Genomic DNA, 16,941 nt, shown 5'->3' on the forward strand with positions numbered 1-16,941 from the left:
AGTAAGTGTTTGGCAATTACGATCTCATTTGATCCTCACAAAAACCCTGGGAAGGTAGGTGATGTTATTGTCTACCTTTTACAGATGAGGAAACGGAGGCAGGCAGAGGTTCAGTGACTTGCCCAGGGCCACAGAGCTAGTAAGTGTCTAAGGTCGGATTTGAACTCAGATCTCCCTGACTCTAGGCCCAGTGGTCTATCCATTGCACCAACCTACCCTCCCCCCAAAAGGCAGTTCAGCAAACAATTTAAAACATCAGCCAGGTCCATCGGTAGGTACCATGAACTGACTACCAGTTTTCTGTAGAAATCCACAGCCATTTTTTTGGCCCCTTTGTTTTTTTTTTTCCCCTCAAAGGATGTATTCGATTCCTTTGTTTTGGGGAACCTGCCCCTAGATCCATAGTGGATTTCTGGAGCCCTGGCTCATTCCCATGCCTGGATTCCTTAGTCCCTGCTCAGCCCTAGGAGGAAGAGCAGTTTCCTGAGTGAAGAGGCCTTTTTTCCTAATCCAGCTGGTACAGTGGAGATTCAAGGGGACCTGAGTTTGAATTCCCCCTCTGATATCCCCAGTTTTAAGGTCCCTCCTAGCCCTGACATTCCCTTTGGCCTTCACCTCTCTCAGCCTCAGTTTTCTCATCTGTAAAATGAGAGGGCTGGAGAAGATGCCCTCAGAGGTCACTTCTGTCTCCTCCCAGGAGATGGATAGTGGTGGTTCATCCTGGGGATGGAGGACGGAGCTGCTGAATAGTGAGCTGTGGTTTGGAATGGGAGGGTCCCCCGAGGGAGGAGTGGAAAATGGAATAAGCTGGCACGGTGTGCCAAGTGCTGGAGGCCCAGGGCCCCTGCTGGCGTCTGAGCCTGGGTAGCCCCCTGGGGAACCAAGGGGCCTCGGATGAGAACCCTGAGGTTTGGGGCACACACGTCTGCCTATGCACGTGAGCTGTAAGCTAAGATGTGTGTGCCCACGAGCATTCCAAAGAAGGTATCCCACACGGAGCTGGCCCATTGCCTGGAGAGAGGCACTCTCTCCTCCCACGTGTTTCTGGGGTGAAACTGGTGATGGGCAGTTAAAGGGGAGGCACAGAGAGAGAGTAGCCAGTCACTGGGGGTGACCGTTCCTGAGAGGAAGGAGTCTCATGATCCAGAGCTGGGAAAGGAAACTGAGGACACAGACTGTCAGGGCTGAGAGGGGCCTTAGAATAGGGTATGTATGTGTGTGTGTGTGATGGGTATGTGTGTATATGTATGTGTATATATGTGTATATGTTCTACAGATATATATATATGTATATATATATATATATATATATATGCAGAAAATCTGGCTTTGCACAGATGTGTAATTGGAAAAGGAAGGCATGTTTTAATGGGTAAATAATGCCTTGTATTATGATGAAAACAGTTTTGGCCTCAGGGATCCACTGAAAGGGTCTTGGGGACACCCAGGGTTTCTCAGACCATACTTGTGGAGAATGGCTTGATCTAGTCCAACCCCTTATTGTACTAATAGGGAAAGTGAGGCACAGAGAAGTGAAGGGCTTTGCCTGAGACCCCAGGATTACAAAAGCTCCAAGGGAGAAGGGGCCCCTGAGAGCTCTCCTGCAGCCTAAGCACCCCACCCACACTAGTGACCGACTAACCTCAGCTTGAACATATCCAGTCAGGGTGGGACCTGGGCCCTCGAGGCAGCCCCTGCCACCTGTGGACAGCTCAGAGGGGGAGGGGATTCTTCTGCCTGTTATACTCTCCATGCTGGGGTCAGTTCCTAGAGGCGAGCCCTGGCCACGTCTGACAGGGCTGCGTGAGCACAGGGATTACAGGGGGTCTCTTGGCTTCTTCTGTTCCACCGTCTGACTCAGTTTCCCAATTTATAAATTGACCTTATAAGGCACAATGTTGTCTTCCATCTCGTGCAGTTCATGGCTGGTGAGCTCCTCCTGATCCTGGTGGCTTCATTTCTTTCTTTTTTTTTTTTTAATGTATGTGTTTATATAAGCCATGCAGCTTAGTAGAGTCAGCCTGAAAACCAGGCAGTCCTGGGTTCAGGTCCTGCCCTATCTTCTCCTCCCCCACCTTGCTTCCTTCAGCAAGAAGCTTTCTCTAAAGCGAGCACCTTTCCTGTGAGGTGACCCCGATTTCTCCTGGGCACAGCTTTTTCTGTGTAGCCTCCATTAGCCTGGGAGTGCCTTGGGAGCAGCATTTGGCTTTCAGCCTTTGTGTCCTGGTGCTTATCATGGAGCCTGGCACAGGAGAGACCCCGATAAGTGACTATTGACTCGGTGGCTTCCAGCAGCTCCGAGATTCTGAGGTACCAAGAGTTTGCTCTTTGGAAGGCCATGTGCCCACGAAGTCAAGGGGCCAGTCCTCCTCTCTTTCTCTCTCCCTCCTTCCTCTCTCCCTTCATTTTTTTTCCTTTTTTCTCCTTACCTTTCTTCTCTGTTTCTTTCTTTTTCTCTTCCTTCCAGGAATCCATCCTTTATTCTTTCTATTTATATAGATGTATATACACATATACATATATATTGTATGATCTGTGGCTTGTGTGCACACGTTTATGTATGTTAAATGTATACACATGTATATACATTGCCTCATGTCACCACCCAAATCACACACGCACACACACATACATGCGCACACGCACGCACACGTGCACATGCACATGCACATGCACACACACACACACTGCCCCATAGAGCCCTTCCTTGTACCTAGGAAGCAAAGTAAATGAAACAAAGCCAGTCAGCCATGGGCCAGGCAAGTCTGACAGGGCATGCCTCGTTCTGCCCCCTTGTTCCACCACTTCTCTGGGCAGAGGAGGCAGGCTCACTCTGCTCCTGCGTAGACCTGGCTCTCCCAGGGCTATTTTCTTGTACATTCTTGCGGTCCTTGTGTGAATCACTTCTCCCAGCCTCCGTTGATCCAAGTCTCCCCAGGCTTCTCTCGCCTCCTCTCCGTATTCTCTGTGAGTCCTCCCAGCGCTCTCTCCTTTTCTCTTGGCAGGGCCACCTCCACGACCGCTATGGGCACCTTGTGACCATTTACACCAAACTTCTGCTAACCAAGATCTCCTTCCATCTCAAGGTAACTGGCCTTCTAGAATCCAGGGGCTGGGAGGGAGAGGTCCTGGTGGGCTCTTTCTTGCTCCGGCACCTTCTAGGCTGTGTTCCCTCTGACCTACAGTGTTCCCACAATGTCATCACTCCTCCCTCTTCCCAACCATGCCCTCCAGTTAGATATTGACAGAGGGATGTCAAGAAGCCAGTGCCCTCGTGAAACTGGACAGACGCCTTGCCCCACTTTTCCCCTCAAAATGTTGTGTCAGGGCTGGTTGGGGAAGAGTGACTGAGTCCATTCCCCACCATCCAGACAGGTCCAGGGGCTGGGGAAGGTGCCTGTTATTGAGTGCCTGTTATGTGCCAGGCACCATGCTAGGGCTTTACAAATATCCTTTCATGGGGTGGAGCTATTATTATTCCTATTTTAGAGCTAAAGAAACTGAGTCTGAGAGCTTAAGTGACTTACCCAGGATCAAACAGCTATTAAGTATTTGAGGGCAGATTTGAACTCAGGTCTTCCTGACTCCACCTGGAGTAGAGAAAGTGTTGAACTTGGAGTCAGCACGACCTAGGTTCATATCCCCCCAAACTCTTGCTATCTGCACATCCTTGGACAAGTCACTTACCTCGGTTTCCTTGTCTGTGAAATGAGTGGTATGGACGTGGTGGTCCAACTCGACATCTGCCATCCTGTTCTATTTGAAGAGGATTCTCTGATTTTTCTGTGTTGTTTCGCTAGTGCCTCACATGGAGCCAGATTGTGTGTTTGTTTGCCTTTTAAGCCTTTAAAAATAATATTTATTGATAAATTTGTTTCAGTACATCGTGGAAATCCCCACTCTACTTCTCATTGTTATCCTCCCTGCCCCCACACTATCCCTGATAAGTAAAACGACATTAAACTAGTAAGCAGATGAAGCCAAAGTTGTAACAGGGGTGAGACAGATGGGGCTTTTGTCATGGCACTGAAATTTAGAGGGCGTGAATAGTGCTCACCTTCCTTTGATAGTCTAGAAATAATTGAGCTTGGCAACCACTAAGCAAGAACCATTAGTCTTACCTTCCCCGCCCTTCCCATGTGGGCCAGAGGAGCTCCTCCCTGCTCCCTTCACGGCAGGCTCCCCATTGGCAGCACCTTGGGGGCCTGGGCTCCTCACCAGAGAGGCTGGTGACCCAGGATCTCTAGGCCTTGTGTCTCAAGGTTCTTCCTGTACCCCGATGGAATTCGTTTAAAAATGTTGGCTTGAGGGTGGATTTCATGCTGTTTGGGCCAGACCTATTTTGCCAACTCCGATTGCTAGCTCTGACTCTGCAATCAGCCTTACCTTTGAGGACCCTTCTGTTTGTCTGAGGAACAGGCAGATGTGTGCTTTTTAAGTTAGCACAAAGACGGGCCGATATTTAGTGCTATTTAAAGCTGTCTTCCAAGCCAATCCAACAAGCATATGTTAAGCATCTGCCGTCAGGAAGACTCATCTTCAAGGTTCTCCAAGTTCAAACCTGGCCTCAGACGCTTCCTAGCTGGGTGACCCTGGGCAAGTCACTTCACCCTGTTTGCCTCAGTTTCCTCATCTGTAAAATGAGCTGGAGAAGAAAATGGGAAATTGCTTCAGTATCTCTGCCAAGAAAACCCCCGGTAGAGGCATGGAGAGTCAGACTTGGCTGAAATACCTGAAGAGACACAACCTGAGCTCAAGATAAGAGAGAAATAAGAGAAGTACAAAGACGAAAATGAAATTTGAAAATTAATGATCTAACTAAAATAAAAATAATAAGTGTTATTCATATATGTAATTCTAGTATTTTAGTCAACCAGTAAACATTTACTAAGCCCCTAAGATCTTGGGAGACAAGAAGGACATATTTAATTATATGTTTGTTGCAAACACAACAACAAACATTTATTAGGCACCTACTGTGTGCCGAACACCGGATTAGGACCCGGAGATACAAATACTTGCTTTCAAGGAGTTTACCTTCTTTAATTACCTGGGTCTGGTAAGTCAGTCCATCAGTAAGCATTTAGTAAGCACCTGCTGTGTGCCAGTTACTGATAAGCACGAGAACACATAGACAGCCACAAAACAACCTCTGCTCTCAAGAGCCTTGTGTTGTATTGTGGGAGATAACATTAGTGTACCTATATGTATATGCAAAAGAGATCAATCACCAAGCATTCATTAAGCACCTACTGTGTGCTAGGCTCGAGGGATACAAGTATAGAGAATAAAAGATCCTTGCCCAAGAGAAGCTTATATTGTCATTGAGGAGACAAATGCTACATAACATTAACTAATCCTGGCTAACATTTCCGCAGCACCAACTATAGTCAGGCGTTGTGCTAAATGCTTCACAATTATTTCATTCCTATAACAACCCCATGAGGGAAGTGCTGTTATTATCCCCATTATACAGATGAGGAAACTGAGGCAAGTAGAGGTTAAGTACTCGCCCAGGATCACACAGCTGGTGAGTGTCTGAGGCTGGATTTGAACTTGGATATTCCTGATTCTAGGCCCAGCTGGCCTGGAATCTATGCATTGAGTCACCTAGCTGTCTCAAACACAAAATAAATGTGGATATCTACAGAGTGATGAAATATGCGGTAGTTTGGGAGGGAGGGCACCAGCAGGAAGATGTTGCAGAAGAAATAGGTAATTTTTTTTTGGTGGGAAAGAGGTGCTAATGGTTGGGGGTTCAGAACCTCCCATAGAAGGTGGCATTGAAGCTGAACTTTGAAGGACACTAGTGACTCTTAAGAGGTGGAGGTGAGGAGGGAGAGCCTTGCACACATGGAAACAGCCTGTGCACATGCATGGAGGTGGAAGATGGCCAAGAATTATAAATGGGTTTTGTTTTTCCCTACTAGGTTCACCTTGTGTCGGTAAATGTTTGTTGAATTTAATTTATTATAGTGTCAAATTTTAAAAGCCTGCTCTTGGCTGTAGAATCTGGAGTCTTTTCTGGAGTCCTTTCTGGAGTCTTACCTGGCCTTCCTGGTCAGCATGCACTTTCTTCCCAAGCTTGATTGGCCTTGAGAGCCAATGCTGGTTTATCCTGCAGCTCCAGCCCAAGAGACAGATGAGATCTAGCACAGAGCCAGGACTTCACCAGGGATGTGGAGCAGCCAAGAGGCTTCTTAGTCATACCCTGATCTCTCTCACTTCCTTGCTCCCATTCTCTCTCTCTTCCCCATGTCTCTTTCCTCCTCTTTCTCTTTTTCTCCTCTCTTCTCCTCTCTCCTCATCCCCTCTCTCGGCAGCATCCACAATTCCCCCCAGGCCTGGAGGTGACTGATGAAGTTCTGGAAAAAGCAGCTGGGACAGATGTCAACAACATGTGAGTTTTCTGAGGGTTCTGGGGCTTGGCCACCAAGGGTGAGGCCGCGGGCCTTGGGCAAGGCCAGAGGAGGGGGGTCTCTTTGGGAGAGCAGCCTCTGAGACAGAAGGAAGTGATGATGAACTCATCAGTCATCCAGACATATTTATGGGCCCACCCATTCATCTCCCAAAGTGCTTTGCTTCCCCTGGGTGTTTCCCTCAGAGCCATTCCCACAGACTCCTTCAGCCTTCTCATAACCAACGACACACATGTGCCAGCCCGTAGTGTGTCTGTGTAAATGAAAGAGGACAGAAATTGAGCCTGCTACCCTGGCCAGTTCCTTGGCCCCAGACAGGCTCACACCTTTAACTCCAAATTCGGTACTCTTCACACCACACCAGGTTGCCTCACACTTGGGAAACACACACACGCACACACACGCACACACACGCACACACACACACACGCACACGCACACATTCTCACATACATGTACAGTCTCTCTCTATCCTCTTTTTGTATCTCCCTTTCTCTCTTGTAAACTCAGTTGTGAGGTTTTTAAAAAATGTTTTCTTCATGTCTTTTGTTTTTACATAACAAATCATTTCCAAATCATTCTGTCTACAGCGAACTTTCCTTTGTTACAAGGTAAAAATGCATTATGGTGGAAAGAGCAGAATGGATTTGGGATGAGGACCTGAGTTCAAATGTTACCTCTGGTGCTGACTGCCCATGTGGTGTTGACCAAGTCACCCAAGCTTCTGAGGCCTCATTTTCCTCATATGAAGTAATGGGGTTGGAACGGATGACCCTTAGGGGCCCTCTGGGTTCTAAAGTGAAAGTCAGCCAGCCAATGTGTACATTCGGTGTCCATGGGCCTCTACCCCTCTCAGTTTCTCCAGAGCTAAGACTGGTCACTGGAGCAGCCTCGGTTTTTTTCAGCAAACAATGTAACTGTTGCATAATTGTTACCAAGTCTTATGTTGCCCAAGAGGAGAGAGAGAGAGTGTGTGTGTGTTTCCTAAGTGTGAAGCATGGTGCATGGAGTACTGTATTTGGGATCCTGAGCCCTGGGTTCAAATCTCACAGCTCAGTCACATAGCACCTACATGACTTTGGACAAATTTGGCTTTTTCTGGGCCTCGCTTTTCATATGTGTAAAATGACAGAATTGGACCAGATGATCCCTAAGGTCCCTTCTCTTCCACGTCTCAGAGCCTACCACTACCAGGCTGTGCCACTGCAGGCCTGGCCTCCTTCAGCTCTGTTCTCATCTCTCTCTTGGTCTTTAGCTTCCAGCTCACCGTGGAGATGTTTGATTATATGGACTGTGAGCTGAAACTCTCAGAATCAGGTGAGCCCTCCTGAGAAAGGAAGGTGATCCAGGGGCTGGGCGGAGTTTCCCAGATTCCCAGAGTGAAGATAGGGGGGTGGGGGTGGAGTAGAGAGAGAAGAAAGAGAGTATGGGGGCAGCCCTGTTAGCTGAGCCCTGAATCCTTCCAGGCCAAGGAGTGTCTGGGGCCCAGGTAAAGGAGGGCAATCTCCCCGCCTCTCGGAGCAGGTAGGACTGATTCCATGAAGGTAGTTCACTAGGCCACGTTTCCCAGGACACCCCCTTCTGCTGTATGCTTCCTCTCAGACAATGACTGAAAAATGCAGGTCATCTCCCCAGCCAAGCAGATAAGCCAGGGAACCTTAATGCTGGTAGCTGCCTGCCAAGGCAGTCGGAGGGCTAGACTTGAAGACAAGGATGACTGGAATGGAATTCTGACCCCAAGCAAATTCTTTTCCTTGCCTCAGTTTCCTCATCTATACAGTGGGGATAATAATAGCACCTACTACACGGTATCATGAGCTTCGCACTTACGTAGTTAAATTCTGCCTCAGATACTTGCTTACTTAGCTGTGTGATAACCTCTCTGTGCCTCTCTTTTCCCATCTATAAAATGGGGATAATGAGAGCAGCCTACCTCCCAGGGTTATTATGAGGACCAAAAGAGAAAACTTAGGTAAAGTGCTCCGTAAGCCTTAAAACACTTTATAAATGCTAGCTACTATTTCCATGGAGATGATGCATATTTTGTTTAAAAAAAAAAAAGATACTATTCAGTCCCCCCAGTAACTCCATTTGAACATAAGCCCATCCCATAGAGACCAGGAAAGGAAAGAAAGAGACTGAAAGAGGCCCGGGGGAGTTTGCTGGCTCGTTCCCTTCCTCTTTCCCTAGCGGGAGGAATCCTACATAAGCAGGTTGAGACTTTCCCAGGCAATGGGGCAGGAGCAGCGGCCCTGGCAGGAAGCTACCGCGGTTTTCCTGGCCTGGTGAGAAAATGACGGGGTTTTTTTAGGTGGCAACTTCAAAGCTGTTTGTGGTGATTCAGTTTTGTTTTAAAGAGTAAGGGAAGAGGCAAAGATGGGCTGAGGGATGGAGGGTGCTGTACCCTATACAGTGACATTTGTGGGAGGAGAGGAGAGGAATGTCCCATAGGCCTTGGAGGTGGGGCCTTAGGGTTAGAAGGGACCCCCCAGGCCATCTCATCCCATACAGCCTGACTAGGAATTCCCCTCCGCACATAAGCAAATCTCTGCTTGAACACCTTCGCTGAGGGAAACCCGCAACCCCCCAAGTTAGCCCACTCCCCTTGGGGAAAAGGCGCTGATTGCTGGGAGGTTGTCTTCACTGAACCTAAATCTCAGCACTTGGTGCTGTGACTGGGCACACAGTAGGCACTTGATAGATGTTTATTGATTGGTTACTGAGTTTGCTCCTAAGTGTGTCCTCTCGAGCCAAGCAAAGTTAATCTAATCTTTCTTTCTCTGTCTCTTCTTGGCTCCCAAGAGAGGCCTAAGTTGCCTGAGGAACGTTGGCAGAGGATAAAATCGCCCTTTATGTCAGACCTGCTTAAACTTGCCCAGATTGTCACAGGTCACCCAGAGGCATCTGTCCCAACCTGTCTCTGATCAGGGCACTGTGGAAAGAATGCTAGATTTGGAGACAGAAAACTTAAATTTGAATACCAGTACTACTCTTAGGAAAATCACAGGACCTCTCTGGGTCTCAGTTTCCTCATTTGTAAATCAAGGAGGCTTGACTAGTTGGGCTCTGAGGGCCCTTCCAGCTCCGAATCTATGATCTTGTGTTAATCAGTCATGGGAGGAAGTACCCCACCACTGCTGAACCATCCCCTGGGTCAGGGAGCTGAGGATGAGTGGTGTGAGGACTGACCCTTCGATGTGTGGCCTGAGGGCTGCCAAAGGCCCTCCAGTGTTGGTGTAACCTTGAGCCTCTACTAAAGGAGAGGGAGATTCCCACCCTTCATTTCTGGGCTAATCTGGTTGTCAAAAGTCTTTGAAGTCTGATAGCAGCCAGGCATTTAGAGAAGAGGACTGAACTGGGGATACAGGTATCCCCCCATCCACTCCCCTTTTATACCTTGCATATAGCCTGGAAGGGGCCCCTAACCCTGAGGCACACTGAACTTGGAGTTGGGAAGACCTGGGTTCAAATTCTATTTATTAACTGTATGACTTTGGTCAAGTCACTAAATTTACTTGGGCCTCAGTTTCCTCATTTGTAAAATAAGAGTGTTGGCCTAGGTGAGGTCCTCACCAGCTGCAGCTATAAACCTTTCCTCGTCTTCTTACAAATGCTTTCTCCCTTGTCAGTCTTTCGACAGCTAAACACAGCCATCGCTGTATCTCAGATGGCATCGGGCCAATGCCGCCTGGCCCCCCTCATCCAGGTGATCCAGGACTGCAGCCACCTCTACCACTATACAGTCAAGCTCATGTTCAAACTCCACTCCTGTGAGTCCTTCTCTCCTGTCTTTCAGCCTCTCTGCCCCCAACAATGGGCCATTCCCTGAAGTCCCCAGGGTTTTGTCGTCCATACAAGCAGCAGGTCTCTGTGCCTGGCGCAGGGTTCCATGAGAGCCTTCCGGTTCAGCCCAACTTGGATGAATGGCTTGGGCAAGATGGCTCCCACCAGCCTCATTTATCCATTTGCTACTTTGTAAATTATAGGGAGCCACTGTTTTTTTTTAACCCTGTGTGAGTCTGAGGTCCCTCTTACTGCTCCCACAAAGCCATCAGCACGAGCTGCAGCCTCATTTTAATGACTTGATTTTAATATTATTAATGACCTTATTAATATTAGTGCCTTAATTTAATTTTAATATTCCACAAAGCCATGCATTTATTTTTGCTTAACAAATATAATTTTCTTAATTGCGCAATGCATTCCAAAGACAACTAGATTGGAATAATCTACCATTTTTATATTTCCCGCATCACCTCTGTCTTCCATTATCACAGGTAATTAATTAATTAATTAGCAGGTATTTGTTGAGTGAATGAATAATTGGGAATTGGCTGTTAAGTTCATATCAATTCAACAAACATTCATTGAACACTTCCTGTGTGGGAGGCAGCAAAAAAGAAAGATCGACTATGAATCAGACCAGGCTTAGCTCTGAGTCCTTCCTCAGAACACGATTACTGTGTGACCTGGGAAGGGTCATTTCCCTTCTCTGGAACCTCGGTGGATTCACCTGCAAAAGAGACGTAATGATACGTATAGTAGCTTCCTCCAAGAATTGCTGTGATGCTCCAAAGGAGAGAGGGCAGCTAGGTGGTGCAGTGGATAGAGCACCAGGCCTGGAATCAGGAAGACCTGAGTTCAAATTCTGCCTCAGACACTTCCTAGCAAGTCATTTAATATTGTTTGCCTCTGTTTCCTCATGTGTAAAATGAGCTGGAGAAGGAAATGCAAACCACTCTAGTATCTCTGCAAGAAAACCCCCAATGGGGTCACAGAGAGTCAGACAGGACTGGACAACACAGAGAGAGCTCATGTGAACCATTCTACAAACTTCAAAGCTTTACAGACATAGAGTTGTTGTTATTAACGGCCCACCTCCCTGGCCAGTAGGGTGAGGGGGATTCTTTCCAGGTGACAACCAAGTTATTGCTATTTGCCAGGCCCTGAACTGGGTGTATAGAGATGGACTGGACACAGTCCCTGACCCTCAGAGTTGGGCTGGAGTTGTCATCGTCTCCTTCCTTCCACCACAGAGATGGAAATGGGCAAGGGAGGGGGAAGAGGCAAGAGATCTGCTTTGTGTGGGAGTTGAGTAGGGCCAAGTGGATTCCTGTTGGGGTCTCCCATCCTTCACACCCCCATGAGCTCCCCAGAAAGTGACACGATGCCTTCAGATCTGAAGCAGATGCATTTACAACAGGTAGAGCATAGTAAGAGCATTGGACCAGGAGGGAATCCTGGTGGAGAGTCAGCATAGCATGACAGGTAGATTGATTGACCTAGAGACAGGAAGACTTGGGTTCAGATCCCACTTCCAACACTAGCTATGCAATTATGAGCAAGTTAGTCAATTCCTCTTAGCCTCAGATTTTGGATCTAGGAAATGGGGAAAATGAATATCCTGTCATGTTCAGCATGACATTGTAATAGAGATCCAGCCTTGGAGTCAGGAAGACCTAGATTCAAGTCCTGACCATGGCACCTACTGGCTTTGTGACCCTGAGCAAGGCATTTAACCGTTCTCAGCCTCAGTTTACTTATCTGTAAAATTATGATACCTGGAATATCTTAAAGTAAGCACTCTTGAATTATTAGTATTGGGAGAACCTAAAGTGCTATGGCTGGCTTCACTGCTTACTGGCCACATACCCTCGGACCTGTCTCTGTATCTGAGCCTCAGTTTCCTGATCTATAAAATGGGGGTGGTAATGTAAACAAGATCATGTACATAAAACTTTACAGTGTTTCGTGATGAATATAAAGTGTTGTCCTTGCTCACTTAGGTCTGCCAGCCGACACGCTACAGGGACACAGGGATCGTTTCCATGAGCAGTTTCACAGGTAATAGGAGGCAGACCCCAAGGAAACAGCAATGGCCTATGGCACATTCAAGAGAAAAGTGGCCTGGCTTGCCCTCCTTGACGTCTGACGTGACCTCCTCCATCGTGGGGGTCCTGGGAAGGGGGAGATGTCAGGACTGTATGAAGAAGGTCTATCAATTTTATTAGCCTTCTGAAAGGGGGGGCAGCTAGGTGGATAGAGCACCAGTGCAGGAGTCATGAGGATCTGAGTTCAAATCTCACCTTAGACACTTGACACTCACTAGTTGTGTTACCTTGGGCAAGTCACTTAACCCCAATTGCCTCATCCTGGGTCATCTCCAGTCATCCTGATGAATATCTGATCACTGGATTCAGATGGCTCTGGAGGAGAAGTGAGGCTGGTGACCTGCACAGCCCTCCCTCACTCAAAATCAGCGTCAAGTGCAAGTAATGTCATCATTTCTCTGATGGCATGGTCTTCTTCGGCAATGAAGGACGAACACACACAGCCTTCTGAAAGAACCAACCTTCACTTTTTCAGTATATTATTTTCTCCTTCGATGTTTACAATTTCTTCTTCTATATTTCAAAATGAATTCAATTCAAACAGACATTTGTTAAGCAATTACTGTGCCCGTGAAACTGTATATCTGGGGCTCTTCACAGTTTTTGTATCACAATCCTCTCTGGCCGTATGACAGAGCCCTTCTCAGAATAAAGTTCTAAGTAACTAAAATAAAATAAAATACACAACATTACAAAAAGAAAAGCCATATTTTGAAATAAAACTTTAAAAACATTTTTAAAACAAGTTCATTCATCCCAGTTTAGGAATCCTTATCTGTGTACATTTTCCTTTTCTGCCCCCATGCCACAATAGAATATAAACATCTTGAGGACAGGAACTATTTCTTTCTTTTTTGTCTTTGTATCTCCAGTGTCTACCATAGTTTCATGGACATAGTGTAATTGCTTAATAAATGCCTATTTGAATTGAATTCATTTTGAAGTATAGAAGAAGAAATTTAAACATCAAAGGAGAAAATAATAAACTGAAAAACTGAAGACTGATTCTTTCAGAATGCTAATAAAATTGATAAATCTTTAGCTAACCTCATTGAAAAGAAAAGGGAAGAAAAGCAAACTACTAAGTAAAAAATGAACAAGTATAGATTAGATTTGGAATTCCTTATTGGGCTAGTTATGTCCTGGACCCCTTGGGCCATCAGTGTGATATGGATGTCTTCTCAGAATCATGTTTTTACATTCACAAAATAAAATACATAAGGTTATAGAGGAAACCAATTTTATGGAGATGCATTTGCTGAAAAAAGATTCACAGATCCCTAGGCTAAGCAGCCCTGTGCTAGCCTGACCAGTCCTCTTTCTAACCACCACCTTCTCCCTGTCCACAGTCTCAGAAACTTTTTCCGAAGAGCCTCAGACATGCTTTACTTCAAGCGCCTCATCCAGATTCCTCGGCTGCCAGAGGTATCTTTGCCTCTCTTCCTGAAAGTGTCAGTAAACCCCTAAGCAAGGCTGTGAGGGGTGTAGACCCTGGCTGACTGCCACATAGGGATCTGTCCTTCTCTGCTCCCTCTGACTGTGGCGCACTGAGATCCCCAAGAAAGCAGGGTGGGATGGATCTTGTGTTCTCAGCTCCCAGATAGGATTGGTCAGTTCAGGTGGCTCTAGAGTTAGGGAACAGTGAGTGACTGAGACCAGGCCATACAAAGATGAGTTGAAGATTATGGGGCCCCTCAGCCTGGAGAAGAGATTTGGGGAACCATGTGAGCTGTCATCAGATATCCAAAGGGCTATTGCGCACAAGAGGGGTTGGCTTTGTTCGAAGGGTCTTAGAGGACACAGTCAGGAGCAATGGCGGGGACATTGTGGAGGGACGGATTTTGGTTAGAGGTCAGGAGTAACTTCCTCCCAAGGTAGAATGAGCTACTGGGGATGTTGTTGAGTATACCTTTACTAAAAAAGTGTATCAATATCTTGGTTTTTTTTTTTACAACCCCTTTATTTCCAAATATATTCCTCCCTCTTCCCCTCCCAAAAAGGCTAGCTTTTGCAACAGAGAAGAGGTGGGGGAAGCAGTCTAGAATTGACCAAGTCTGACCATCCATGCAGTGGTCCATACCTGTAGTCCCCCACATCTGTAAAGAAGGGTGGAAAATACTTTTTGTCCCATGGAGGAGATTGTCATTCAGATGTGACTTGTACTAAATGCTGTTGTGACTCTAAGCTTTTCATTCTGAGAATCCTGCATGATTTCCTTCCCTAGGGGCCTCCCAATTTTCTGCGGGCCTCGGCTCTGGCTGAGCACATCAAACCAGTGGTGGTCATCCCTGAGGAAGCTCCTGAAGATGAGGAGCCAGAAAATCTCATTGAGATCAGCACTGGCCCTCCGGCTGCAGAGCCCCCGGTGAGAGCCTGTTAGCCATTGGTTTCCCTTGCTTCCTGAGCCCTTCCCCTTGGGAGGTTATAGCCTGGCTCTGGCATGGGGAGAGGGCCTCCCTTTTAGGCCCCCACCTAAGCCCCTGCTGGTTTGGTTGAATGAATGAATGCTGCTGCTATCCCTTGGGTTCCTCCTGGAGTGGAGGGGTGATGCTAAGGGGATCAGAGGTATTCATGGCAATCTGATTCTTCACAGGTGGTGGCTGACCTCTTCGAGCAGACATTTGGGCCCCCCAATGGCACAGTAAAGGATGATAGGTGAGGGCCCCAGAATCTTGGGAATAGAAGGGTGGGAGACTCTACACAGAGCTAGAATTGGGGCTCTAGCTTCAGTCTGGAAGGATGAAGGCTAGTGGGGATGTCTCTTTCCTCCCACAGTTTAAACTTATCATGGTATAGTAGATAGGGTATTGGACTTGGAATCAAGAAGATCTGAGTTCAGATCCTGCCTGAGACACTTGTGTCTGTGTGACTCTGGTCAAGTCTCTTCACTTCTCTGGGCCTTGGTTTCCTCATGTGTAAAGTGAGGGTGTTGGACTCAGTAACCCATGAGAGGTCCCTTCCAGTACTCTGAAGGGCAAGGGATGAGGGAGCAGGAACTGACGGATGCCCCTTGGAATCTGAACAAGTGCACAGTGAAATGCGCTTTAACCAGAGCAGTTTGGGGAGAGGGGATTCTGGTTCATTTCACGTCCTCTTTAACGTAGTATTTGTTAACCCTTTAAAGACCTCTTTTTGTCACTCCTTGTCAGACATTTTTCTATGCAGTGGGAGCCCATTTTCCTTCTCTGACAAATAGGTAACACAGACTACAATTGATTATCTTTTGGGGTCACCTTCCTGAGCACCATTTTTCATATGTTTTTATTCAGAGCCAGGCTTTGTGCTAAGCCCTGGAGATAAAAAGAAACATTTGGAATAGGTTCTGCCTTCAGAGAGCCTTACATTTGAGACAGAGTGTAGCTAGATACATCTATACAGACTAGATATAAAATAGATATGGGATAGTTAGGGGAGGGAGGGGAACAACCAGAAAGGTTTCATGGAGAAGGTGGCACTTAGGCCAAGCCTGGAATGAAGCCAGGAATTCTGAGAGGCAGAGGTGAGGAGAAGGAGCATTCCAGGCACAGGGCACAGCAAGAGCAAAGGTCCAGAAGTGGGAGACGAGGGGTTGTGTATGAGGAATAGCAGGTAACACCAGTGTGGCTAGGCTATGGACTGTATGGAGGGGAGAGTGAGCTATAAGAGAACTGGAGAGACAGGAAAGAGCTTTGAATGTCAAAGAGAAGAGTTTATTGAGTAGGGGGTGGAAGTGAGGGCAGGGTGATAAAGACCTGCACTTTGGCTACCGTGGAGGGAGGAGGAAGAGTGAACTGAGAGGGGAGGAGGCCCCGAGCTAGGGTAGAGAGAAGAGGGCTGAGGACCTTGGGGAAGTCACTTGATCTCTATAAGAGCAGGACTCACATGGCAGATGTCATTGGCAGGGACGGGGGGGGGAGTTCCTTCCTTGAAAATGCCTTATACAAATTAAGTCACAGGACAAGGGAGGAAAGAGGGAAGGTGGGATGAGTAAGAGAGAAGGAGGGGAGGAGAGAGAGAAGGAAGGGAGAGGGGAGAAAAATAGAGGAGGGAAGGAGAGTGACAGAAGAACCAAGGGCCCGGGACAGAGGCTTTGGAGAGGCCCCCAGCTAGGATGTGTACGGATGCCAACCCCTAAAGCAGCCTGACTGCCATGTGCCCACAGGGACCTCCAGATTGAGAACCTGAAGAAGGAGGTTGAGATGCTCCGAGCTGAACTAGACAAGATCAAGCTAGAGGTGGGTTCCCTGCCCCATCCCATCCCCAGGCCCTGGGAGTTGTGATACCTTGATTGTTAACAGCAGTATCTGTGGGGACACAGTGGGTTGTGCTGAGAAGGAATGCAAGGTCTTCCACCAGCCTGGGCATCTGCAGAGACCTGGGTTCAGGTCCTGCAAGTTGAGTTCAGGTCTGACCCCAGTCCTGGCATGGCATTTAAAACCTCTCTTGGCCTCTGTTTTCCCATTTACAAAAAGGCTACAAGATGGTCCCTGTAACACAGACCTCACTGAGCTCTTTTGAGCCTCTGATAAGGTGGTGCTTGTAAAGTGCTTTGTTATGGTGGTTGGTGCTGGGCATCATCAGTTATTATCATTTGCAAGGATCCCAGGGCATAATGGCTGTGCTACACTTTCTGAGCTTTAATGTGCTATAGA

The 16,941-nt window shown here is 47.3% G+C and overlaps 1 protein-coding gene across 3 annotated transcripts in view; it reads left to right on the forward strand.

Annotated features, from left to right (window-relative positions):
- HIP1R (huntingtin interacting protein 1 related) overlaps positions 1-16,941 on the forward strand; it is a 73,961-nt gene that overhangs the window by 35,692 nt on the left and 21,328 nt on the right. For 2 of the 3 annotated variants that reach the window (XR_011965402.1, XM_072600608.1), the window contains exons 5-13: positions 3,006-3,086; positions 6,324-6,400; positions 7,675-7,736; positions 10,049-10,189; positions 12,206-12,263; positions 13,660-13,735; positions 14,535-14,675; positions 14,904-14,965; positions 16,452-16,524. Coding sequence is in view for 2 of the 3 variants with exons in the window: in XM_072600608.1 (XP_072456709.1) it covers positions 3,006-3,086; positions 6,324-6,400; positions 7,675-7,736; positions 10,049-10,189; positions 12,206-12,263; positions 13,660-13,735; positions 14,535-14,675; positions 14,904-14,965; positions 16,452-16,524 (771 nt within the window). In the remaining variant the exon portion in view is untranslated. Of the gene's footprint in view, positions 1-3,005; positions 3,087-6,323; positions 6,401-7,674; positions 7,737-8,569; positions 8,705-10,048; positions 10,190-12,205; positions 12,264-13,659; positions 13,736-14,534; positions 14,676-14,903; positions 14,966-16,451; positions 16,525-16,941 lie in introns of those variants that run through there. The other variant, XM_072600609.1, reaches the window with a different exon arrangement.

The sequence above is a fragment of the Notamacropus eugenii genome, chromosome 4 (assembly GCF_028372415.1).
Source record: "Notamacropus eugenii isolate mMacEug1 chromosome 4, mMacEug1.pri_v2, whole genome shotgun sequence".
In the NCBI taxonomy this organism is placed as follows: domain Eukaryota; kingdom Metazoa; phylum Chordata; class Mammalia; order Diprotodontia; family Macropodidae; genus Notamacropus; species Notamacropus eugenii.